This window comes from Leptonotus elevatus, chromosome 4 (assembly GCF_054856555.1).
Source record: "Leptonotus elevatus isolate MCC_2025b chromosome 4, RoL_Lele_1.0, whole genome shotgun sequence".
In the NCBI taxonomy this organism is placed as follows: domain Eukaryota; kingdom Metazoa; phylum Chordata; class Actinopteri; order Syngnathiformes; family Syngnathidae; genus Leptonotus; species Leptonotus elevatus.
The window spans coordinates 26579710-26605600 of NC_141242.1; the positions used below are offsets into that span (position 1 = coordinate 26579710).

The 25891-nt window shown below is 39.6% G+C and overlaps 3 protein-coding genes across 8 annotated transcripts in view; 1 reads left to right on the forward strand and 2 right to left on the reverse strand.

Moving 5' to 3' along the window:
* Positions 1-12652, reverse strand: part of n4bp1 (nedd4 binding protein 1) — a 30070-nt gene extending 17418 nt beyond the window's left edge. The window contains exons 1-3 of the mRNA XM_086072963.1: positions 12144-12652; positions 2514-2741; positions 2209-2382 (exon numbers count right to left, since the gene is read on the reverse strand). Of these exons, the coding sequence (XP_085929089.1) occupies positions 2209-2382; positions 2514-2741; positions 12144-12455 (714 nt within the window). The 5' untranslated portion in view covers positions 12456-12652. The remainder of the gene's footprint in view (positions 1-2208; positions 2383-2513; positions 2742-12143) is intronic.
* Positions 12124-20079, forward strand: LOC147176410 (dynein light chain roadblock-type 2-like). Of its 2 annotated transcripts, none has more exons than XM_086072964.1 (4): positions 12124-12554; positions 19010-19085; positions 19555-19722; positions 19936-20079. In XM_086072964.1, exons 1-4 carry the CDS (start codon positions 12543-12545, stop codon positions 19989-19991), a joined length of 312 nt encoding a protein of 103 aa, XP_085929090.1. In that variant the 5' UTR covers positions 12124-12542; the 3' UTR covers positions 19992-20079. The 2 variants fall into 2 exon arrangements, with proteins under 2 accessions (XP_085929090.1, XP_085929091.1); XM_086072965.1 differs by lacking the exon at positions 12124-12554 and adding an exon at positions 18518-18884.
* Positions 20080-21142: 1063 nt separating this feature from the next.
* Positions 21143-25891, reverse strand: part of LOC147176411 (genetic suppressor element 1-like) — a 77979-nt gene continuing 73230 nt past the window's right edge. For all 5 annotated transcript variants that reach the window (XM_086072962.1, XM_086072958.1, XM_086072960.1 and 2 more), the window contains 4 exons: positions 25442-25789; positions 24885-25142; positions 24352-24455; positions 21143-22260 (listed from right to left, as the gene is read on the reverse strand). In XM_086072962.1, the coding sequence (XP_085929088.1) occupies positions 22120-22260; positions 24352-24455; positions 24885-25142; positions 25442-25789 (851 nt within the window). In that variant the 3' untranslated portion in view covers positions 21143-22119. The remainder of the gene's footprint in view (positions 22261-24351; positions 24456-24884; positions 25143-25441; positions 25790-25891) is intronic.

A 25891-nucleotide genomic window follows, 5' to 3' on the forward strand; every position in this document is an offset into this window, starting at 1 on the left:
TAGGAGGATCCACCCCCACACCGCCTCTGCGGACTAAACGCACGCCCACTTTCTCTGAGACTTCCATGGGAGAGTGATAAAAGTAGCCTTTGTCCTTTATCAGTAAACATTCTGTCCAAATGAATTCAAAGCAAACAATTATCCTTCACATTTGCAATGCCAAAGTGTAATGACAAATGGCTGTCTTGAAATCCCAGAAAAGGTTCTGGCTGACACTTGTGTAAACTACAAGTAAAACCTTTGCGCTGCTAAACCTAACTGAACCAATATTGTAGTGGTTAGCGTGATCGCCCTGTAAGCAGCAGGTACCCGGTTCGCAAACTGCTCAGGCTTTGATTTTTTTCCCCTCTATCTTCTTCTTTCCTCTCTATCCTCCCCTCCTCCTCCACCATTTTTTGCGGCAATGAGCTGTTTTGTTTCAAATGTTTATTGAAGAGTTCATGGCTTGCGTGGCCAAACGCAGAGAAAGTGGGTAAAAAGCTATTTAAGTGGCAGCCAGCAGTTTGTTAAGTTTGGTGATTATTCCTCATCATGTTTGGATATTGTTTGTGGTGTCCCCCAGGGGTCAGTATTAGGCCCTAAACTCTTTATTTTGTATATAAATGATATGTATATGGTTTCCAAAATACAGCATTGTGTGTTATTTGCTGATGACACCAATATTTTGCACTCGGGGGATAACATAGTCCAAATACAGGAGGAAATAACAAAATAAATGAACAAATTAAAAACATGGTTTCACAGCAAAAATTATCATTACATTTAGAGAAGACAAAAATAATGTTTGTAAATTGTAGAATGAATATACAGGTGAAGATTAAAGTAGAGGGGGTAGAAATTGAGAGAGTTCATGAAATCAAGTTTTGGGGGGTAATTATTGATGATAAAATTAGCTGGAAACCACATATCAAACATATACAGAGTAAAATTTCAAGAAACATTGCAATAATTAATAAAGCAAATAGGGCATTAGATAGTAAATCACTCCAAACTCTACACTGTTTGCTAGTCTCTCCTTATTTGCAGTACTGGGCTGAAGTTTGGGGCAATAACTACCAAACCTCTCCAAATTCAATAAATACTCTACAGAAAAGAGCATTACGGATTATTCACAAAGCTAGTTATCAGGATCACACAAACACATTATTTCTTAAGTCATAATTACTTAAGTTTCCTGACATTGTACAGTATCAAACAGCACAAATAATGTTTAAAGCAAGATATAATTTACTACCACAGAATATTCAACAGTTGTTTAAGAACCATAATGAGTGTTACGATCTACAGAGACATTGTGACTTTATGGAACCTAGGTTTTGTACAACAAGGAAGAGTTTTTGTCCATCAGTATGCGGGGTGAGGCTACTGAAGGGATTTAGTGGGGAGTTGAAACAATGTACAAATATGACACAGTTTAAAATACTGTATAAAAATTGGATTTTCAAACAATATGAGGATGAGGGAGGTGTGGTCACTTACTAGGTGTGTTGGGATAAAAAAAAAAAAGTTTCTCTCTCTCTCTCTCCTTGTTTTGGTTCGTTTGACTGCTTTCTTTTGTCTTTTTTTTTTTTAAACGTTTATATTGTGTACAATAGACTGAAGTAGTAGGTGGGACTGTACATGTGGTGTTAAACGAATGTATTAGGCTATGGGTGTTTATGTGTATTAATTCATATATTGTGTGTATGTAAGAGAAGGTTATGTTATTTACTTAAGGAGAAGGGGTGGGAGTAAAGTAAGTTTGACTTTTCACTCCTTTTTGAATATTCATTGATGGTTTTTTTTCCTATTGCCTGTTTTCTTTTGATTAGTTGATTATTGTCACTTATTCATGAAGTAATGTTGAAATATTCGAAATAAACATTTGAATCAATCCAAAAAAGAACCAGTAAAACACCAAATATTATTATGAATTTAAATTATTATTAAAAAACATACTGTAGTATATATAGTGTACTGGCAGCGGCCGGCTTGATCTCGCTTTGTACCCAGAGTTTTGTTAAAGATCTGGGACGTTGGGACGCTTTTCACCTGTGATTCAAATAATGATTCGCCGCAAAATTAGTTGAAGACGGCACCCCGTCGCTTCACTCAGTTTGAATCAATTTACCGATCCACACAGTCATCTTTTACCATTACTGCTGTACTGCTGTTTCAGCTAACAAGGATTGTTAGCTTTTAAGTATATGGTGATAAGAAAACACAAACCAGTGAGGGTGTTTGCGAGCTGGTAGGAGTGTGAGCCAGTCCGAGTAATTCTTCTTTCAGTGCACTGGGTAGTAGAAGAAGCTCCATGGTGTACTTATCATCCCTTTCCTCTACAAAGGACTTGAACGCTCGTTTCACTGCCTGCTCTCTCTCACTCAGTAGACTTCGCTTTTCCTGTATAAAATTGATAGAAGGCAGAAATTTGGAAATGATAAACAGTGATTTGGGCTTCAAATAGCTTTGCTCATTAAAACGGTTTCAGTAATCTAAAGTGAACATTGCTTTTTTCTTGATATTCACCTCACCTGGAAAAGTGCCACAAACTGTTGAACTCTGCTCTGCGCCATCACAACAGGCTCAGCACGGCCTAGCAAACGAAGGCGTCCTGGCTCAGGAACCAAAACCTCTGCACTTGTGTCCCGTATAAGTCTGTCCAGGAACAGGCCACGGGCTCCGGCAAAGATACAGTGCATGTCCACTGGATAGCGTTCTTCTTTCTGCAGCTCTGGGTCACACAGCCCCCTCACATACTCCTGTAAAACATGAAGAAGCAGCATTAAAGGAATACAAGACTTATGAAAAACTAACCAGCTATATAATTAATTAGTTAATTTAAACTCTTCCCTGAAAAAATTGTCGGCCATTCCGGACAGTCACGTGATCATCGTGGCGTATCGCGTGCGTAAAATACAAATTAAATGACACGGCCGCTAATGACAACAAAGACACTCACAAGGAATTACTGCGTCCCACGGCGGACATCAAAGCTGAAATTACGCCTTATAGAAAATAAGTGCTTCTTTAAAAGCAGTATAGCCACGGAGGACTCGCCAAAGATTTGTGTCCAACCGAAAGCCGGGATGAAACTAGCCAATAAGAAGGAGTCGTTCAGCCGACCGGCTCATAGTGAGTTGAAGTTGAGGACCGTCTGAAAGTTGCGTGTGACAGTGGCTCAAATTACCAGTCAAGTCACCATTGACATTGTTCACTATGGAAATGTAATTTGTGGACGGTCCCTAACCTGGACGGTAAACAACTTGATGTGCTGAGGAATTTATTCTTATCAGAATTGGCGCAGAAAATGGAAGACGGCCTTTTTCTTGCCCATTATGTCAGCAAATTCCCATTAAAATGAACAAAGTTGGCTGTCGTTTAAGAAAATATAAAAAAAAGATCTGGAACAATACTGACCTAACGAGTTAGTATACTGTACTTCACCATCGGGATTGCAGTTACGCCGCATGCAAATTAAAGTAAATTTTTCATTACAGGTACCAATTAAAAAAGGAATAATATCAAGGTAAAAAACTTTTGATGTATTTAACCCTTTGTGCACTGTACAGACACCGAAAGTACACTTACTATTCCATGGTTTCCCTCCCAGCATTTTATAAGCCTGGGGGAAACCTTTTCTTACCCAACCAGTCAGGCTAAAGCTAAGCATCACACAACTCTTACTGGTAGTACTTGAGAAAACTCATAAGGACGGGGCAAATACAAATCTGCTTGACCAATGAGTTGACCAACAGTGATTCTATAAATACTGCATGCTTCAACAACTAAAATTGTATGTAGTAATTTCTCCTATAACTAGGAGTGCACATACATATTTTAGCATGGTCCTCAAATGAGCACCAGAGGTGATTGTTAGGTGCTCAATTATTGTTGTTTGGTGCTTTTGGGGTACTCTGAATAACAGAAGGGCACAATGTGAACAATGCTCACACGAGGTTTTGAACAAGTATGTGCTCGCCTCGGGTACATTAATTTACCGGAAAAGGCCGTATTAAAAGAATCGACACATGGTTTTATGAATTGATATCGAGCAATTAAAAGCAATATCGATTAAATATCGGTATATCGATATTTTAAACCCAGCCCAACGTGTCATAGTCGTTTTGCGCAGCCTCTTTTGCTTTTGCAGCAAAATATTTTGCTTCTTTCATCCCACGTTCAACAAGCGGTGTTGTACTTGAATAGTGTTGCACGGGATACCGGTTGCAGTACCGTACCTTGATGTTTTGGCGTCAAAAACGGCTCGGTATAATTTTTTCTTTGTACCGGTACTTAAAAAAAAAAAAAATGAGACAGCCCGCCAACTCTGTTTTAAAGGCAGGTACACATACACGCATAGCCGGCTGTCTACCGATATGTGGAAACCGCCTTAAGTAAGTGACACGCCTCTTTTAGCTTGTGTGCCAGAGGGCGCAGGAAGATGGCTTCATGCCCTGAAGCGCTCGCTGGACGTGCAATCCTCGTTGAGAAGCATAAAGCGCTAGTTACGCTTATTAAGTGTAGCCCTCGCTGGCCATCCACTCCTCGTTGAGAAGTATGACGCGCTAATTAAGGCTCCACGGGAGCGCAAGCAGAGTGGAAGCCACGCGACAGCATTGGCATTGCCTACGCATGTTTTCAATAAACACATGAAGAAGAACACACGTGTGGTTTTCAATTTTCAGTTTTAGAAACGTTTTGTAACAAGAGCAAATGTTTTTCGCGGAGAAGCTGAAGAAAAAGCAGCAATCATTCCTGCAGTGGACTTACGGTGTGTTTAATGAACAGGCACACAGTAGGAAATCACATTTAAACATAGAAAAAGCTCAGACGACTGACAGAGCAACAGACACAGGTTGTGATGCATTTTTGACACTTTCCTTGAAAATAAGTGGCGTGTGAATTATTTTCTTCCCAGTTTGTAGTATTTGATTACACAGTCGATTAATTGGGAGCGGAATGAAGAAGAGCAGAGACATTCATGCACACTCAAGCAACTTTATATTGAGTTATTGGAGTGCCACTGTATTGGCAATATTTAAAACGGATGACATCAAATGCAGTAAAATACAGTACTTCAAGAATATGGCATGCAATGTGAAAGCACATACAGTATAAATATAAATATATACAGTATGTACATAAATTAACATGTATAAATCCCAATATTTTGAATTAATAATAAATACAAATATTTTGAAGTTCTTTTGTCAGTTTTAATTTTCCTGCTTTTACTGATGTTTTAGTTTTGTCGAGGTACCGTTTCAGTACCGGTATCAAGGTATTTTATGCAGGTATAGTATCAAAGTAAAAATTTGGGTATCGTGACAACACTATACTTGAATCACCCGCCATTATCACTTCTCCTGTGTTCATCTTTTTCATGTTGTTTCGATACATGCAAAGCCATGTTCTGTAGATTGCAATAAAGTTAGAGAAAAAAAGTGTTCGTCTTCTTCGCGGATTCTTCTTTTACATATTTTTTAACTTGGCATATACATTTCAGCCGTTACACATCCACAGCGTCTTTTGGACACACGCAAGTCTTGAAATGCTTTTGTGTGCGTGAGATTTGTTTGAGGAACGAAGCGGGCTTTGCTTCCATCTGGACGGGGCCTTAGTATATAGTGTTTTTAGTCTAGAAGTGGGGGACTTAATAACATTATTATTAATTAATAACATTAGTAACATTATGTTGGTTATAAATAAAGTGCTAGGAGTAACACAATTTTTTCATATGGTGTGTGGAAAATGAAACAAGAAAATATGCCTTGTTCCTTGAACGAAACAAATTCCTAATTTAAAAAACAAAAATGCTAATTTAATTTATGTTGAACACTGTTAATGGTTCATAGACTTTATATATGATATGATATTTTTTGTACATTTTGTCCATTGTTAATAAACAGCACATTATGGGCAAAAATCTTCTGCGTGCTATATAATCTATCCATCCATTTCCTGAACCACTTATTCCTCACAAGGGAGCCTACATGTGCTATAATATGTACTTAAAGGTGGGGTTTTAAGTTTTGACCCTTTCTGTTTGTAAACAAACAATTCAAAATGGACTCCTCCCATGGCTCAACCTCCCACTTACTCGTCAACATTTTGCCTGCCTTCAGCTCTGTGATTGGCTGGAGGAGTAAACATTGACTTTCCGCCCAGAAACGTCCTCTTGTGGCAAAAGACAACAATATGACAAAATCACCACCACACATTAACAGAAGCCTAGAGGTGTTGATTGAGAATGATTTCATGTGTATACATCCAGTGTTTATGAAGTATTTATTTCTGAGTGAAAACTTAAGACCCCACCTTTAACATTTAGAGACTGAGATTGAAATTAATTGTTTATAAAACAAAGTATTTGGCATAATCTTTGGATACCCATAAGCATCCTTTGCCCCGCCAGCACTCCACCCTCATTTATAAAAGTCTGGTTCCGCCACTGATAATTGGTAGGTAAAACAAACAGTGCATTCACACGAAAGAAACATTATCAGTCCACATTCACTATAATAGCAGCAGAGGAAGTTTGAAAACCCCTTGTGGAACACATAAGTCGCAGGTATGGGAACATTTGGGGAACTTGGGATGAAATTTGTCCTCAAATTAACTCTTTGACTGCCAAGTTTTCAGAAAAGAGGATATGTGGGTGCCAGCTTATTTAAGCATTTTGACTGATCTTTCCACAGAAAATTTTGTGTTTGGACTATGGAAACACAGATAGTACCAAATGAAAGATTGAACTCCCATCTTTCATCAGAAAAAAAAGTTAGTTTCTACTTTATTCCGTTTTTCAGTAATCAACAATAGAAAATAGGTTAGTTTCACCCAAATGCTCTGTTTTGGACCAAAATACGGAGAAATCAAGCTTTTTGTGAAACGATATTATTTCATGCACTAGTGAATTTGACACCTTTTTTTTCCCATGAATGATGCCACAAACACCTAAACAGTGCTTTACTTCTGTAAAACACTACCACCAACAATGAAAAAGTGTTTTTAATAGCAAAATACGTTTATTTACATTCAACAGTGGAACAATTTGACAAAACAATTTGGCAAACTATTTACAAATGTGTGCAACTGTGGTACTATTTACAATTGCGTGGATGTTTCAACTACACAGTTTTTCTTTTTGTGAGGTATATTGTGTAAAACTCCCCTGCGTGCAAGGGGACGCAGAAGGATTTGCACCACAGATTAGTTTCACCATGATTGCCCCTTCGCGTGCACTTTCTTGCCGGCCTTTTTTTCCGGGGAGTAGCAGGTATATACTGCAGTGTGTGTTTTCCAGTGATCTCCAGAACCAGTGTCTTTTCCGTGATCAGACTGTACCCACTCCTCCTATGAATATGCATTGGACTCGGGGTACTCTTCATCGTCCGATTGAACGTCCGCCTGTACAGAAGTGCTCGGTTGTGCACCACGTTTTCCGCCGTTAGCATCGCTAGCCGGTGAGGCTTTACGACATGATCGAAGCCGCCGCGTCAACGCTTCAAACTTCGGCGTCAACGCTTCCAACTTCGGCGTCAACCTCGGAGTCACCATCATCATCATCAATGTGCTCTTTAGCATTGGTCGATGCTTTTCGTCTTTGAAAAAAATGCTCAAGCGTGAGCTGCTTGCAACCGGTCGCCATTTTCGCTTCCTCAGCCATTCTCCCCTCAACACTCTAGCTCCGCCTCACGTCTTCTACTGACGCCTACCCGATCTTGTCCAAAGAGAGTCATCGCTGCCATCTAGTGCCCAAAAATAGTCATTATACTAACTCGATCTGCTTGATACTTTCAGCACAGCTTGCCAAGGCTTTCTTCCACCCGTTTCCAAAAAAACAAACAAAAAAAACATAGTGAACGTCTTATAACGTCTTTGGCGGCACTCATTTGGATTTTACTAAACGTTATTAAACGTTTTTGGCGGTCAAAGAGTTAATGAAATTAATAATTTTTCTGCCTCTTTTCCCGACACGTCATTCAGACATGTCAAGGAAGCTGGAAACATACTCAACGTAACACGCCGTCTACGCTAAGGCTAACTTCAAAATAAAGTGCTCCAAATAATAAATTGACGCCAATGCAAATAGCCACCAGTGAACTTTTACTTTGAAGTTGGCCTCCATGGCAACATAACTGGTAGCTTGACTTTTCTTTTCAACGTTTCAGCTTACATTACCTAAGTTTTTATTGAAGTTACAAAATTGCCACCCCGAAAGTTTATTTAATCGCTAATTTAGGATGCTAAGAAACCGCTAGTTAATTACGCTGTCATTGTATGGTACGACACAAATATCCTACGTTAGTGGCTCGCAGCTAGCTGTTAGCATTAGTAACGACGTGTCCCTGGATCAGCCTGGTTGGCAGCCGTAAATGAGTTTGACAGTTTGATGCCTGGCTTATTTTCTTTACTGCTTTTTCAATGATGGACCAAGGCTACTTTGCAATTCACTCTCCATGTTTAAAGGAAGGAAATGTGCCTAAATTGCACTTTGAGGTATTTTCATTATTATCTTCATTTATTTCATTTAACACTTTTGCCCATTAAATAAAAAAAACAAAAAAAAAACATTTAACTCAAAACATTAAATATAGCCATTTAGATTTTAGGAACATGACTTTGAGCCATTAATACCTTTTAATTTTACACATGGACCATGCATAAAATAAGAATGTAACTGCCTCATATTGCATGTTGTGTTCCTAAATGGCCATATTAGACATTTTGAGTCGATTGTTGTTGTTTTTTAAATGAGCAAAAGCGTTTTACAATCAACTCTTTTTTTTTTTTTCCTCTTTTTTTTCATAACAAACTATACCAGGGCCACAAAAGTGGCAATACACTTTACAACTTTATAAAAAAGAAGACATTAAATTCATATTTAGCGCATTTGAGTTATCATGTTGGTGTGGACCTCGGCAACCGTTTTGAGTTTATCCACATGGCAGCTTCAGCTGTTTTAGCATAGTTCTCTGAGCAGTGGTCTGGTGCCCAATCTTTTTTGCACAACACTTTCACACGATGACGTATTTTGACAGACCGTCCAACGAGACCCAGATGGCCGTCCCGTTGGTATCGTCGAGGGCTTGGCCCGAGAGGCCACCGCTGGAGTGTAGCGAACGGTGGCAACTTCGAAATAAAAGGACATACATGGACATCGATGGCTTGGTAGTCTTTTATTCTGAAATTAACCTGAAGAAGCAATCACTGCGGCTAACTTTGACTTTGAGGGGCTGCCCTGCCAGCAGTCATTGCTGCAATTATCCTAAAAATCTACCCTCGTACACATTTGCAATCTGCACATTTTGAAAAATTTAACTGGTTAACAGTAGAGAAACACATTATTTATATGAAAATGCTGCTCACTTTTTAAAATAATCTCAAACAAAGTTCCTAAGTACCTGTACCTGCAAAATAATTGTTCTCGTCTGCCAAACTCATCAGTATTCTACACGACTAATTTTGTCCCGTGTAAATTCAAAACCCGAATGGGTAAAAACAGTTTTTTGTACAGTGCAGCAGTACAATGGAACAAAACTAAAAATAAGTGGATCCTTAAATACCAGTATTCTTAAAATAGCCCTCAAACTGTGGTTACAAAACCACAATTAAATACTCAAATGAAGTTACCGGTATTTATTCTTATTGGATAATCAATTTAGTATTTTTGTAATTTGAGTTTATTAATTTAAGTACCTCTATTGTGCTGCTGTTGCCATTACCCTGTTTTTATATGAAAAACACAAGTTTAAAAAAACATTTTTAAATATTTGTCCTTATAGCTTTTACTTGATTGATTGAATACTTAATTTACTTCAACGTATTAACATTTTGATGACATGATGCTGCCATTTTATGGCTTCGTTTTGAGGACCACAATGGAAATAAGCCGTTTGGCTTTATTGCCTTTTTATCCTCTGTGATGCCAGACTGAATGATTGGAAGTTTGATTGTTTTCTATCATCACCAAATAAAAAACAATCAACCAATCAATCAATCATCTCTTGCTGCAACATATTTTGAACACAAATGTACACTGAGACAACCGAATCTGGCGATGGAAACATACTGTTAAGAGAGAAAATCAGTCCAGGGAGTACACCATGTCCAAGTCCATGTGCAAGTTAAGTAATTATGCTGCAATTTACATATGAGGCATTTTTTCTTTTCTAGAAAATCAACTGACAGGACAGCTGGTGATTACCGTATCCTTTTAGCAGGAGAAAGGAATTACTGGTAAAATCTGTTCACAAAAACAAATCCAAGTATTTAAAAAAATTTTACCCGGGGATGGATGGTTTGTTTTGCCGGTTCTCTGGAGGTCCCCAAACATTGGATCCCAATAGATGATATTCGCATGATGTCATGTGCCACACCCACACATTGTGTGCTATTCACGGATGCACCAAATGTCGAATGTGAACTGATAAAGCAGTGTCCGGAGAGAATTGCAAGGATAAATTGAAATTTTGATTAAAGTATGTGTTATTGTAAGAAGGTTAAAATGCATTTCACTGTAATGTTAATGTACTCGTGATATTATGTGACACGCTAGCCGTGGCTAGCTCTGGCTAATAGATAGTGAGTGGTCAAATGTTTCAATTTTGAGATTTCTCCAAATACTCTCCTTTAAGGTCTCTATTTTCCTTTGCCAGCAGCCCAAAAGTTTATATTGTACTCAAGGTGTACAAAAATAGTTATTGTTGTAACATGCTGGTGCTTATAGCTAACACAGTCGGGGAACTAGCCAACTTGGTCTCAGAATAACGCTAGATTCTTCACCTCCAATGCACAAATGATAAATCCACACAGCAACCAACAAAAGCCGAAAGGACATAAGAGAAGACGCACCGTGTTTTGGGATCAAGCCATTCTACCTCAGACCATATGTGAATGTTGCCAATGAGTCCGGTCTGGACAACTACGGCAAATGTTTGTAATCCAATCGATTCCATTAATCAAATGTTTCAACATGTACTGCTCCAAGCAATGTTGATCTAACCCTTCCGCATGTCTTTACACAAGTAACGTTAAAGGAAGCAGCTGACAATTTGCCACAGCATATGGACCCGACTCGCGAGATCACATCATCCGGTGACGTCAACGAATACCATCCTAATCTCAGCCCCCCCCAACCTTCGGGGGTCCTGCCGCTCAGATATGTGGTTGGGGTTGTTCCCTGCTGTGCGACCAAAGCCCCAATTAAAATTTGGAAGCACTAAACCCAGCCATTGATTCAAGATTTCATCGCCTGAATTTGGATTCCAACACTAGAATGGCCGCTTCCAATCCGCCACCAGACTGTTCTAAAATTGCGATACAATTTCTGGTTTGATGCTTGGAAGTTCCAAATTATTAACTTTTTCCAATTTCCATTCACCGCCAATAAGCAAAGCCTATCCCTCTCAAGTTGTTTTCTGCATTACCTGCCTAATCCTAACCATATATTTCAGAGCATATAGAAGTAAAAAGTAAAGTATAAAAGTAGTAGTAGTTTAAAAAAAAAAAGCCCAAAGCGGAACTCGAACCCTGAACACCGTGCTTTCGGGGTGTCAGCCTTAAAGGGATACTTGACTCATTAAGCCATTTTCAGCAGTAAAAAGTTCAGATTTTGTCCAGAATGAATGCGTTAACTTCATTATTTTTCATGTACAATTATACATTAGATGGCTCAGTTTGCTGACCAAACCCAGAAAACAGGTGAGCCATGATTGGTCGTTACCTATTCCCTCAGCACGGTTGATGTTATCAAGTGGAAAAAACAGTTTTTAATGGTATTAATTGTACATGGAAAAAATAATGAAGTTATCAAATTCTGGACAAAATGTTACCTTTTTTACTGCTGAAAATGGCTCAATGAGTAAAGTATCCCTTTATTTATTATGCCACACCACAAGATACTAAGATAGTACCGTACACATTCACTAGCGCAGAATTTATACTTGTAGTTCTCACGCCAAAATAACCACTTTGTAAAATAAAAGCTTTATGTTTGACATGATATCAGCAAACAGGGAAGTAAGTAGCTGTCATTTACCCGAGGAGAGCAATGAGCGTTACTTTAAAGGGGAGACCTTTACACAATCTCTCTCACACACACGTATCAGACTGACACTGGCCCGTGGGTTTATTTGGGGGCACAGAAATAAAGACCTCACCTTTGCTTTCGAAACGTCGTCAGTGTTTCCTCTGAGCTGTAGCCATATCTGACGCGCAGCCGTGCTACCGTGTGCTTGTCCCGTGTGGTCCAACAGCCCAATAATAGTGAACGTCACTTTGAAAACGTTTTCCACTCGAGGTTGGGCACACTTCAGCTCGTCTTCCTTATTCTCCAGGACAGTAAACTCATCCACCGTAGGGCTGTCTTGAGTCTGCCTCGCGGCCGAGGCGGTGAGCCTGCTGTTCGGATGCTCGACGCACGCAAGCTCGGTGACTCGCTTCGTACCGAGAAGGGGCCGCGTTGTTGACATAGCGTCTCTCGGTGTTTAGCGTCGTCTCGGACAAGCACGTCTTAATACTCCAACCTGCCGGCGTTGCTGGGGCCCTTTGGCGTCTACATGGTATGCTCGGTAAGTAATACGCGGCAAAACAGCGAGGTTTATAACGTCTAATATAAAGAACACCACGGTCGGGCTAGCTAAGAAGTCGGAAGCGCCGAATGACGTATGCGGAAAGTCCCACTTCTACGTCATCAAAGGCCGACAGTTGAGTGTACTGTACTGTACTGTCACTGCTGTACTCCACTATTTATCTGTTGACTTGTGGCAAGTGGTTTTGCGCAAGCTAGTTGCACATTGACCTTTCTGCTTACGACAGAGAAGCGTAGACGTTGGCCTTTTGTGGTTAAGAAAGGATGTTTTCATTCCGCAGCAACTGTCTGAAAGCGCCCACCAAGTCTAGCCTTATGGGGAGAGATTTGTCTAAAAATTATTCACACAAATAAATTCGTGATTTTCACATGCGTTTTTTAGATCCACAAATACATCCGTGATTTCCACATGTCAACGCCTTTTTAAAAATAATCACCTAAGTCATTTTTCATATTTTTCAAGAAACACAAAAAAATTGAAGCATTTGCTGAGGGGATGATTTAGGCCAATTTTTTTTTAGTTTTTGCAAAAAACAAAATAAAAAAGACTTGGGCAATAATTTTAAGAGGGTGACAATGCGTTTTTCAGATGCACAAACATATTCGTAAATTTCACGTGTTTGTCAGATCCACAAACATTTTCTTCATTTTCACATGTGTTTTTCAGAACCACAAATATATCCGTCTTTATGATCTGTATATATTACTGGATAGACTATAGGCCAAGACTTTTGAAGCTGCGAGGCTGCTATATTACTCCTCCGAATAAACGTTTCTCGGTATACGATTCTATACATTTACAGTATCGAAATGTGAGACAGTACTTAGTAGAAACAGCATAATTTGATTTATGATGTTTTAAATTTGTTAAAATAAACAAGAGGACTTCAGACATTTTACAACTTGCCTTAAATACACAGTATAAATTATACGCTTAATGATGTTTACAGGAGGAAACTTGTATTTATTTATTTTTATTAAAGAATTATACCTGTAATTCAACAAAATATGCCTCTGCCAAATCTAATACTGGGGTCTAAGGAACTGAGCGATAAAAGAAAAAGGGGGTGTTCAAAGCAGCACATACCGTACTTGTTAAAAAATAGTGACCACCCCAGTAAGAGTAAGATGTCCGCCCTGTGGTTTCAATGGCTTGCACTGGTGTGTATGAGCTATCGGCTATCCAGATATATATACAGATCAGTGGTAACACGCCCGTGCAAGTTATTGAAGCCACAGCGTGGCCATATTATTCCTCCAATCTCGCAAGCAGACTACTGTATAAACTATATGTATACGTACAGATTAGACATATACGACTCGTAGGATGGGCTCATGCTTGAGCGGATGGCCCTCCCTGTGGCCGAGGGTAGCAACATGGCGTCCGTGTTTTCAGTTGGCCAAACTCTCTCTATATGGGCCCTGGATGAGCCACGATGGCCACCCTCTGATTGGCCATGGTCCAAAAATGTGCGTTTGGAGATGTGTGTGTGTGCTGCAGTCTGAGAGGGCTAAGACCAAAACTTCTATTGGGCCATTGAGGCACGAGGAGACTGACTCTTCACAACTTTGTTTGTTTTTTTGTTTTTGTTTTGTTTTTGTTTTGTTTTTATTTGTTCATTTTTCCTATCGGACAATCATAGAGACAATTTACAACATTCACTTTTCACATACAATTATACCCGAAAAGAAAAAGGGCTAACGGGATGAAGCTGAAGCTTATTAATTCCCGTTCCCAGAATGCAATAGGACGCAGATAATCAAAGTGATAATTCGTCACATATCTAGTTGTGTGGATTATCAAGTTGTTGATTGATGCAAAAGTTTGTCTTCCCAATAGTCTTTGTTGATCAAAATGTTGATTTGTTGTCTTGTTGATCAGTTTGCTCCAAGTAGCATTGGATAGCTAAGGATAAATGGCATCCAGCCTCACCTTTCATTCGGTTCCTTCCTCGTCTCGATTTCTGTTCATCGCTGCGTTCCGACGAGCAATCATTAATGGGGGTCGCCATTCTCGAATTATGTCAGATTGAAGCTGGATAATGAAGTCGGTCGGGGTCCTTTTTTTACTCCCTTTTTTTTTTTAAATCAACTTTTCAACTAACATCCCAATTCAAAGGGCTATTTTTTATTTTTTTTTGAAAACTCCAATTTCCCATCTTCCTTTACTTCAGCATAAATGGTGCATAAAGTGGTGGTATAGCTTTAATTGATATCTATGGACAATTCTTAACATCTGGGCATTTCTGATATTTCAGTGAAAACAAACGTCATATTTGTATTGCTTTGGACTGACAGATTGTTATAGTAGCCAAATGACATTTCATTACATTTTGAAATTAAAATAATCCTCACAAATCAAATTACAACGATCCAAAGTCCAATGCTTTTCAATGAGCTGAGAGCTTCCTTTTCCAAGTTAATGCTGCATTCAAGTAAGGTAGGAAGTCAGAATGATCCCACTTGGATTGTCCCACTTCCAACCTCAAAGTGTTTGAGGCAACAAAGATGGCCGATTATGATAAATTGTTGTTCTGGACTGTTAACGCAGTCAGTCCAAATCACGGTGGGTTACGTAAAGTAACTGCTAAATGAATGTCATAAAATTAACGTCTTAATTAAAATAAAGAGATAATATGTTTCTCATTGTGTAGATTAAATTTTGACATTCACATTCTGTGTCTCTATTCGCGAGTGACATCAGATTAAAGCCGGTTGGTGATGTCGGCGTCCTTTTTTTCCCGACTTCGCAACTCGGATCTCCAAATTCAAAGGGGCGTTCCCCACACTAGTTTGAAGTCGGAAAAGTCCAACTTCCCACTTTCCTCTTGTCTTCAAATGCAGCATTCGCCATTTTGACTTGTGATGCAATTGTGACGTAAGCTCGGAATTGTCAATTGACAGGCACAGACTTACATATAAATGGACTGTCAATGCTGCTAACTTGCCATCAGGAGAAGTAAAGCCACCGATAGCACAGAATAAGGAATAAGGGCAGAAGCGTCAATAGTTGCCTTCGGGTGCGCCCGGCAAACCTCTGCAATTTATGTGGCGGACATTTTGTTTTGTTGAGAGAATATTTGATTCGCCTTCTCGATTGAAGTTTTATAGCAATATTGCGATTGATTTTGATAAATAAGCATGAAATGAATGATGGATCATCCAATAAATAACAAAAAGTGGTAAATTACTGCAGCGTCATCAGTTGTTCAAGTTGTTCTATGACGAGTGAGCAACGAACGGGAAATTGGGTCAAAATGCATTGCTTTCCTAATCACGAAACATAGAGTGATTGGTAAGTTTGTGGCTCAATTTTAGTTAGCATTCAACAGATTTTTAGTTTAGTTTCTTTCTTTTGTGATTCGAAGACGTGAATGCATTTAGGTATTATGTTCTGGAATCTGCTAATTACCATCAACATCAATTCAAAGTTTTCATCTTGATGAGATCTAGAATGATATATATTTGTATATTTCTGGAAATGTCGAAAGATCGCTCGTTAAGAGAATGGGGAAGCATCAACTTTGTGAATTATGTATTGGTTCTCTGTCCACCACTGAATTTTGTGATGACTACTCGTTTAAGTGCGTACAAGGAGTCCAACGTAAACTCAATATGCACTCTTCCAGTCCATCCCAGAGCTAAACTGAATCAGTCGTTTAACTTGTATGATACTCATAATGTAATGTCGACATTCCAACCCCTGCACTCACAAAAACATTGTCGATAGATTTCTCCCACTGTACTCCAATATTCAAATATTTAATTGTTAGAATGTTCAATGACTGTCTGAAAAAAGGTAAAAAGTTTGAAAAGTTGAACAAGTCCAAAAAGCTGATTTGTTTTTTTATTCTAAGAATTTATCAAGCAAATGAAGTGAATACGTTTACAAATTAAACTTACTTCTTTTAATTTCATGATAAAGTCATAATGTTCACCTTTAGTGACCATTACACCTTGAAAATAACTACTGGCTTGTCAAAACGTCGGATCATCTTCAATATATATGTATATAGAAAAGCTTGTATGGTGCTGTTATTTCTAAGTTCTGTACAGTTCCGTATCACATTGGACTATACAATTTGCATATATTATCTGTCAAAAATGTAAATTAAGGGTATAAACTGTGAAAACATGTTGATTTCCCTGTAACTATTGCAAATTCTATGTGGAATATTGTTCTGCTTTTACTGTGTTTGTGACAGTGGTTGCAATGCTCACTCAACAAACCAAAAGCTCCAGGCAGCACACTTTTTTACAGCAGCTGCTTATTGTGATGACGCTCTGTGACGCCTTGACGGCCATTTCATGTTTCTACTTTCTCAATGCTCATAGCTATACATTGATTTCTCTGCGGCAAGTTCACATGTTTTTTTTGTTTTTCTTAATGGCAAAAATGCTGCAGTGTGTGGCGTATGATTGCACCAATAAATCTGGGAGAAGCTCTGCATGCACATTTCATCGCTAAGAATGCAAATTATAAATGTTTCTTTTTAGATTAAAGTGTTACGTGTTGGCATGATCTGTCCCAGGGAATTTCAATTTTATTGGAATAGCACATTTGATATGGTAAGCATAAAGTCAATGTGCTTCAACATAAAAAACAGGATGTAAAAATGCAATATCAATAACAAAAACAATACAACTAATTAAAAGCTAGTGTAAGGAGATAAAGATTGCAGTCAAAGGAAGAAATGTGATATGTTTGTATTCTTTAACAGATCCCCTAAGAATGATTATGATAATGTAAAATGGTAAATTGACTTTTTATATCGCGCTTTAACTACACCTTATGGTGCCCAAAGCGCCTTACAACGTAAGCCTCACATTCACTAATTAACACATACACCTCGTCCCACCATTTAACAAATTGTCTATATTTCTTGAGTCAGTTGTGTCATATACCACAGGATATGGAATGGATCTTTGTCATCGCACATGCACAGAAGTACTGAGCAACACAATTTATTTAATAAGGCATAATAACCCGAAAACAATAACAATAAAAAACAATAGAAAACAATAAAAACAATGACCAACAGAGGGAGAAAGATGGAAAGGCCTTTTGTTATGCTAAAAAGCAGCTCACAATCTTACGTCATATGGATGATCAAGTGGCCATAAATGCAGAATGTTTGCAGGTGCTCTCGCAGAATGATCACATCTCAATTTACATCCTTACAAGTTGATTGCTGCAAAGTCCAGGCGTGGCCTTACTGTTCCAATCATGTTTTCAACCATGTAATCATGTTTTCTCTCATAAGGCATAGCTCTGAATGCTATTCCCCAAAAAATTATGCATCATGTTGTCAGAACCATGAACGATAACACGAAAGCAAAGCCCATCAGGGAAAATTTAAGCAAATGAATGCTATTTGCACAACAATAGAAGAATCACAGTGTCATTTAAATAATATTGTATGCTTGTTTATTGGATATATGTGAACAAATAACAGAAAATATTGTAATAGAAAGTAAAAAATAAAAAAAAATAGTAAGATGAGAAAGCATATAAATTCCTATCACTAAGCACAGTTTTCCATGTTCAACGGGAATAGGAAGAAGTAATAGTTATCTAGTCATACCTTGTGTTCCTTGTATATTGTGACTATGTAATCTGTAACTGCATGTGTTCCTTGGATATTTTGCCTATGTAATCTGTAACTAATAACTACAATGTACAGTAAATATAACCTCTGTGTGACTTAAACTCTGAATGGTTGATACAAACAGTGAAGTTCGTTTTTTTGAGAGGCTCCCTTTCTTTCAGAGGTCCTGGTGTAAATCACGCACTAACAGTGTTTCAATGAAAACCACATTGAAGTTATCAGTATGGGTGGCAACATAATATGGCTGCCTGGGCGATCTGCTGCGCATGCGCGTAGGTCGTGCAGCAACTAAAGGCGACAACACATTCCATGCGTTCAATACCGAATAATTACGACAGGGGAACAATGAATAACCTTTCACAGCCTTTTAACGCCTTTGATGGGAAAATTACCCCTGCAAACATGGCCGCCACGTAGCACGTCGTTTAGTTTACGCTCGTTTGAGTGACCACTTCCGACAGCCAGTCAGCGGCAGATACGCACTGGAAGAGTTCAAGATACTACCCGTCCCACTATAACACAAAAATAACGCAAGCAAACGTAATATAACGGCAGACTGTGGTTCTATTCGTCCCACGTTACGTCACAATAACAAGTATGATGTCATTAAGAATGTTAACGTAAATACCTACCGTCCTAAGGCGAGGCAACAATTCGCGTTAGCGAACATTTACTTTCAATCTGTCACGTCTACCAAGATGGTAAAAGTATAATTTTTTAATTTTAATTATGATAACAATTCCTTAATAATTAAGATGGAAACGTGCTTGGAGAGTGTTTATTGAAATGTTCTTGTCTATTTATTTATATGTACTTACTCCTACAGGCGGAAGTTGAGGAAATTCTCCAGAGAATTGAAGCCCATGGGAGTGTGACAGGAACCATAGTTGCCAATGCAGATGGTAACCAACACACACACACACACACACACACACACACACACACACACACACACACACACACACACGCGTAGGCCTACAATTCAAACGTAATTGTACTGTACTATTTGCACATTTTTATTTTAGACAACACAGTGGGTTTCATGGTTAACACATGTTTATTGTTGACCATTTCTGAGATTTGGAGCTCAAATCTCAACTCAGGCCTTCCTGTGTGGTGTCTTGAAGTTCTCTATCTTGCTTGCGTTGGTTTTCTTTGGATACTCCAGCTTCCTCACACATTCCAAAAACGTTCATGTTAGGCTAAATTGTCCATAGGTGTGGATGGTTGTCCATCTGTGTCCTGCGATTGACTGGCAATCAATTCACGGAGTCCACCAGCTCCAGCTAACCTGCAACACTAATGAGGACAAGTAAGGTCGAAAATTGATGGATGGATGAATGAATATTTTGCATTTGTTTAAAATTCAAGGTATTCCTATCCGATCGACGTTTGACAATTCCAAGGCTGGCAAGTATGCGGATGTCCTTCGCCACCTGACCGCCATGGCCAGGAGCACGGTGAGAGATGTGGACCCTCAAAATGATCTCGTCGTGTTGCGCATCAGCACGAAGAATCAAGAAATTATGATTGCACCAGGTAAAACAAAGGTGGCAAAAGTACTCACACTTAAAAAAGTACAGATACTTCTGTACAAAATAGAATAGTAAAAGTAGACAAATGCAAACTCCAAAATGTACTTCGGAACAATATGCTGCTGCTATTGAGGCCCTGAAAAGGCAGTTGTGTTGTTTTTAGTTATTTTAACTATCCACTGTGAAGTCATTTTTAAAATATTGTTTCTCTTTCCAGAGAACTCCTATTATCTTATACTGGTCCAGAGATTTGAGCGATACGCACGTACATGAGAGGCAGACCGATGCTCACATGTTGGCGGATTATATCAGCAACACACTAAAATCATGTGCAGTAATAAAAGAATGGAAGAGAAAGTCATCTTTGTGCAGCTGCAGGTTTTTGTGTCCATGTGAGCCATTACATCAGTTATTCCCAACCAGTGTACTGTGAGAAGTCAGGTGTGTTGTGGTAAATTTTCCAAATTTACTTAATTGGTACTTTTTTTTTCTACCCATGTATGAGTTGATAGTGACAAGCCGAACAATTAACTGCTTTTCCACTAGATGGCAGTAGGTACATAATTAACCTGTGTATCCGTTTTTGTTTGTTTTGTGGTTGTGTAATGTGTAGATATGAATACAATTATGTGCTCAGCAAACCCCAAAACATGCTCAAGCGGATCTAGCTTCACAATAATTTTGAGATGGAACTTTTTGCTGAGTTCAGTATGTCGCTTCCTTTAAAACGTGATGAACTTGATTTATGTATGATTATTCGATAGGGGGAAAGCAAACAACTGACAGATAATGACAAAATGATAAAAAATAATGACTAGATAAGCTGTTATTTCTGTTTTTTTATGTATCTGTATTTGTGATATTCAAAAATAATGTAACTGCAACAGTATAAATTCAGTCATGAAGCAACATTTTAATGCAAATTTCTATTTTCATGTACAGCAATATGTTAATAAATAATTCACTGCAAATTTACAGTCGCCCCATTCTCCCCAAAAATACATTAGATAACAGCTGATTTAAATAAATGAGCAGGATTCCAGATGTTTTTTGTTAATGTTATCCATCTGTGATTGTATATTATTTCAAATTAAAGGGCAAAAAAGTTGACTGATGCTAAATGTATGGAAGTTCCATCCATATCTTTCAGCATGTAAAGGTAGTATCTGTAAGGTGATCATACAGTTGTCATGACAAACAGCCTCCCAATACTTAATCAATACATTTATGATACAACATCCTTCTTTTTTTTCTTTTTTTCTGACCAGCAGCACTTTTAAACACAGCATATGGCTTCTCTCTTTTTTTTCGAAATAAAATCACAAAAATTTAGAAAATTCTTCATCTATCACAAGTACCAGTGTCAAATGTATGAAGCCCCCCCCCCCCCCCCCCCCTCAACGCCAGATCCCCCAAAACAAGTTCATCAATACTTGTTTCCTGTGGTTTTGTGTTGCTTCACCAGTGTTTCGTGTTTAAGTGCATCCCATTTTCACGTTTTAAGGCCTGAGTTGTGCTTTGACCATTCGGTCATGTGTTAAATGAATTGATTGATTATGGAATTGATAATGAGTTACAGTAATTCCCAACCACTGCCGTGAGATTACCATTCCCAGATTATTTGTTCACTTTAAATCCTTTAATCTCCTGCCTCTTTGAGGTTATGTATTCGTGAATTCACTATCCATATTTGCTGGAAAACTCGCCGTGTAGTTTTGTTTTTCTTTATATACTACTTCAATATGCCACAAGACGGCGCCAAACTCCCATCTAATTATGATAATAGGTCTCCAGGAAATAGGTTTAAGTGATTGCTTGGCTGAAGCACGTATTGCCAGGGTTTTTCATGAAAGTGAGGAGCTCCTTAATGACCATATGTGTATGTACTCTCTGGGTGCATTTTCCCCCCACAAGAAAACAACCCGTAAGTAATTTATTTTTAAAGGTAATGCTGAACTGTGAATTAGCAGGGGATGGCTAATGTATATTTGTTCAATTTAATATGCAAATGACGTATAGTGAGAGGCAGCACAATTAAAGGCCCTTCAGCTAGATGGCATAAGGTACAATTGATGGTCATTAATTCAGTGCAGTATATACTTTTTGTGATGTTTTTGTTGGGTGGTGTGCTGTGAGATTTTTCTCAAAGTAAATGATGTGCCTTGGCTTAAAGGTTGGGAAACACTGGATTAGAAACATAGCAAGGGTGCAAAGTCTTCATATGGTGTTATCACTTTGACTACCCTCCAATCCTTTGGGTAGATTGAGTAAAAGGAAGTGCGGGGTGGCGGAATGATGGTAACCATGGCAACAGGTGTGTCCATTTTTGGGTCTGGGTACAAGGGCTGACTTCCTTTAAGATCTCTAAGTGCATAGTCTTTGGACACATAGCGTCCCGAGGTCACCTGGGCACATGGGAGTTGACGTGGCCCCCTCTGCCCCAGTGCATGCTGGGTAGCGTCAGACACCTCCTGAAGTGCTCCAGTTGGGCATGGAGCCTCTCGCGCTCCTCCCGCACCCGCTGCCTCTGGCTCACCAGCTCCTGGAGGGGGACATGTTTGGTTTGAGACAAGGCATAAGGCAACTAAGCACTTGTCTTGACTATTGAGGAGGACTAGACTAACTGTCATGTGTCATGGCCCCTGCCCTGCCCTGCTTGTCGTTTTTTTCAGGCAGGCACGGGCGGGCCCTCTTGATTGGAGCCACCTGCCTTATCCACTATATAAGTGCCCCCCCCCCCCACCCCACCCCACACTCACACACACCTCAGGGAACACTCCTTTTGTCTTGGATGTTGGATGGATGGATTATTGCAGATACACTTACAGTATATCCATCCATACACTTCACATATTCACACTCTCATATCCCATACTCCTCCTCGTTGTTTAAAGTTACATATTATTGACAATAAATCGTATTATTGGCCTGTATTCTGTCTGCGTCCCCTCATTTTTGTCACAGGCTATGAGCCGGCCTGTGACATAACGTAAAAAAGTTAAGAAGTTTTTTTTTTAAATTTGCACTCACGAGGAATTATTGCGTCCCGCGGCAGACATAAAAGGTGGTATTACGGCCTACAGCATCGAACCACTTTTTCGAAAACAGTACAGCCACGGGGGACTCGCTAAAGATTTGAGTCTAGCCAAAAGGGAAGATTAAACTGTGGCCACTTGAGGTTGTATTCGGCAGTCGCATAGTGAGTAAACGTTAGTGACCGTCCACAAATTACATATTCCAGGATGACGTATGTGGGACTCAATTTGCCATTTTCATATGACACCTGGAATATGTCATTTGTGGAACCTGGACGCTTGTGGCGGCTGTGGCTCAGGGTGGAGAGACGGTCGTTCAGCAACCAGAAAGTCGGCTGTTCGATCCCTGCTCTCCCCAAGTCACGTGTCGTTGTGTCCTTGGGCAAGGCACTTGACACACATTGCCTCCAGTGCTACTCACACTGGTGTATGGAAGGTGCGAATGTTTGGTGGTGGTTGGAGGGGCCGTAGGCATAAACTGGCAACCACGCTTCCGTCAGCCTGCCCCAGGGCAGCGGTGGCTACTTAAGTAGCTTACCGCCACCAGAGTGTGAATGTGTGAGCACACGAATAATGCAACCACTGTGGAGCGTCTTTGTGTATCTGATTAGATAGAAAAGCGCTATATAAATCCAAGGTATTATTATTATTAAACACCCAGCTAACTTCCACTTGCCCTGCAAGCTACATTTTGACGTGCTCAGCCTGCTTACCCCTACATTAGGAGAGGCCACTCAATCCCCAAGGAAGGACATTAAACCTGAAAAGCTGAGGATTTCGTCGATCGGAATTGGCACAGGATTTGGCGATAGAAGATGGCATTTTTTTTGTACATTACGTCAGTAAAATCGCATTCAAATGAACAAAGGTGGCTGTTGTTTACACACCGGATATGTCATCGCGATCAGGGAATAAGATGTCAGATATAGTATTTGCACTTTTATTCTTTATATAGATTGCCTAATCGAATACTGGAGTTTTCAGTGGTGTATTGCTTTAAAGGGATACGTGAAAATTTAGCAATTTTTAGCAGTAAGAATATATTTTGTCTATGATTAATTTATTAATTATATTTCATGTACAATTAATACATTTAGAAACATTTTGCCACTTGCTGTTGACTGAAAATGACATCACAGGTGCTCAAGAAACAGGTAACGACCAACCACGGCTCACCTGTTTTCTGAAGATCAGCCATGATTGTTCGTTACCTCAGCACTGAGCAACTGTGATGTCATTTTCACTAAGCAGCGAGATGGATAATATCAGGTGGAATTTGCTGCTTAACTCGTAATCCACAAATGCAATATTAATCAGAATACTGTGTTTACACTAGTGGGGCTGAATAAAACTTATTGTAAAGAATATTTTTGGGTTGACTTCCACTTTAAAAAACATACACAAGTGTAGAGTTGCCAGGCTGAGAATATGATTATGTAAACAACCCTACCAGAGCTGCAATGTATGCAGTAATGAGTTTATAGTAAAATTTAAATTATTGTCAGAAACAGAGGGCCCCAAAATCTAATCTTACTTTGGGCCCCATTGAGGCGTAAAAAATGATTGAATGAAGCAAAGAAACGCATGTCAGTGCCTACCGCCATGGTGAGAGAGAGCTGCTCCGCGGTCCTGCTGAGATTGTAGTTCTGGGCTTCCAGTCTTTTGCACTGACTGTGAAGAACCTGCCTCTCAACACTCCGCTCTGTGGGGAAAAGGCTTATTTTACCCCTAAAATCAAACAATCACCTCAGATGTTGCACATTTAAGAGTCCAAAACTATTAAATTAAAATTTTCCATGTTAGATTTGAGGTCCTGCCAGATGTGCGATCTGGATCAGATCCAGATGACATTTGAAATATTGTATATGCCATGTTAAGGATATTTGGGAGTCAATCCAAAAATGTGGAGTTGATCCAGATTAAATCCAATCTGACATATCTGACAGAGCAGAGTGCCAGATGTAATTGTCTAAAAATATTGAATCGAGGTATGAATTATAATAAACTTCCATGTTGAATTTAATATGAATTGCTTTTACATAAGCGATCTGGATCATATTACATTTGTTTCTACCAAGCATGCAGGTGGCCACTTTCTTTTTTCCAAGCTGCATTCCTATTGTTAACTCACCATCCACGTACTCCTGATAGGCCTCGAAAATTGCTTCAATGCCCTTCCACTTCCTTGGTGGTTCCTCGTCATCCTCCTCCCCGGATGAGTCTTCATCCTCATCCACGTCTGCGTCGGTCAGTTGCTCCCCCTGAGCGGCTCGAGGGGAACGGGCGCGATGGCCGTTGACGTGCTGGAAGCCGTGGTTAGGATGAGGTGTTTTGTGCTGAGAGAGGTCGCGAGGAAATGAGTTGTCAGCCTTCGCCGGGATTGAGACTCCTGGTAAGGAAAGTGGCATCAATGTCAGGCTTAGAGAACTCTGGACAAGGTTGCTCCAAGGGCCCAAATCAACAACTGTTTTATTCCTATGAAAAAAATCTGTAGTGTACACCTAATCTAATAATGTTTTTTTTCCTGTAACTGAAATAATAGATACATTTGTGTATCCTGATTACATAAAGCCATTACATGTATTCTGTTATTTCCCAAACTTGGATTTAAGTCCCTAACAATTGTTTTACCATTAGATGGCACTAAACATTTATGATTCACTAGTAGCAGTTTAGCAGTAGTATAACCTTTGTGATGTGTGGACTGTAGCACAGTCTGGTGGAAGTGCTGAGCGAAGGCGTCGGGTGTGAACCTTTCCCAGGGCCGTGTGCGACCATTCACTCCTGCGCCGGGCTCTTTTTTCAGAGGAGCTACTAAGTGACCGCTGTGGACCGGCTGCGGCTTCTTGTCAGGCTGCGGTGTCTCTGCGAATGCCGCTTTGTCTTGGTGGGGCGCCAAGGGCGGAGGCGGCTGCCTGAGAGTGTCGTCGCGGGGGGCATGCCTCGCTTTGTGTAAATGTGGAGGGGAGGGGCTCGGAGAGTCTGGATAAAGATGTCCGTTTGACGGGCAGGAAGGTGGGGTTGATGAGGACTCCCCTGCAAAGACAAGTTGGACCATTTTGAATATTGCAATTGTCATGACATTAGGTCACAAGTGTTGTTTGTTATGTTAGTTACTGTCGTGACTAGCGCACAGCT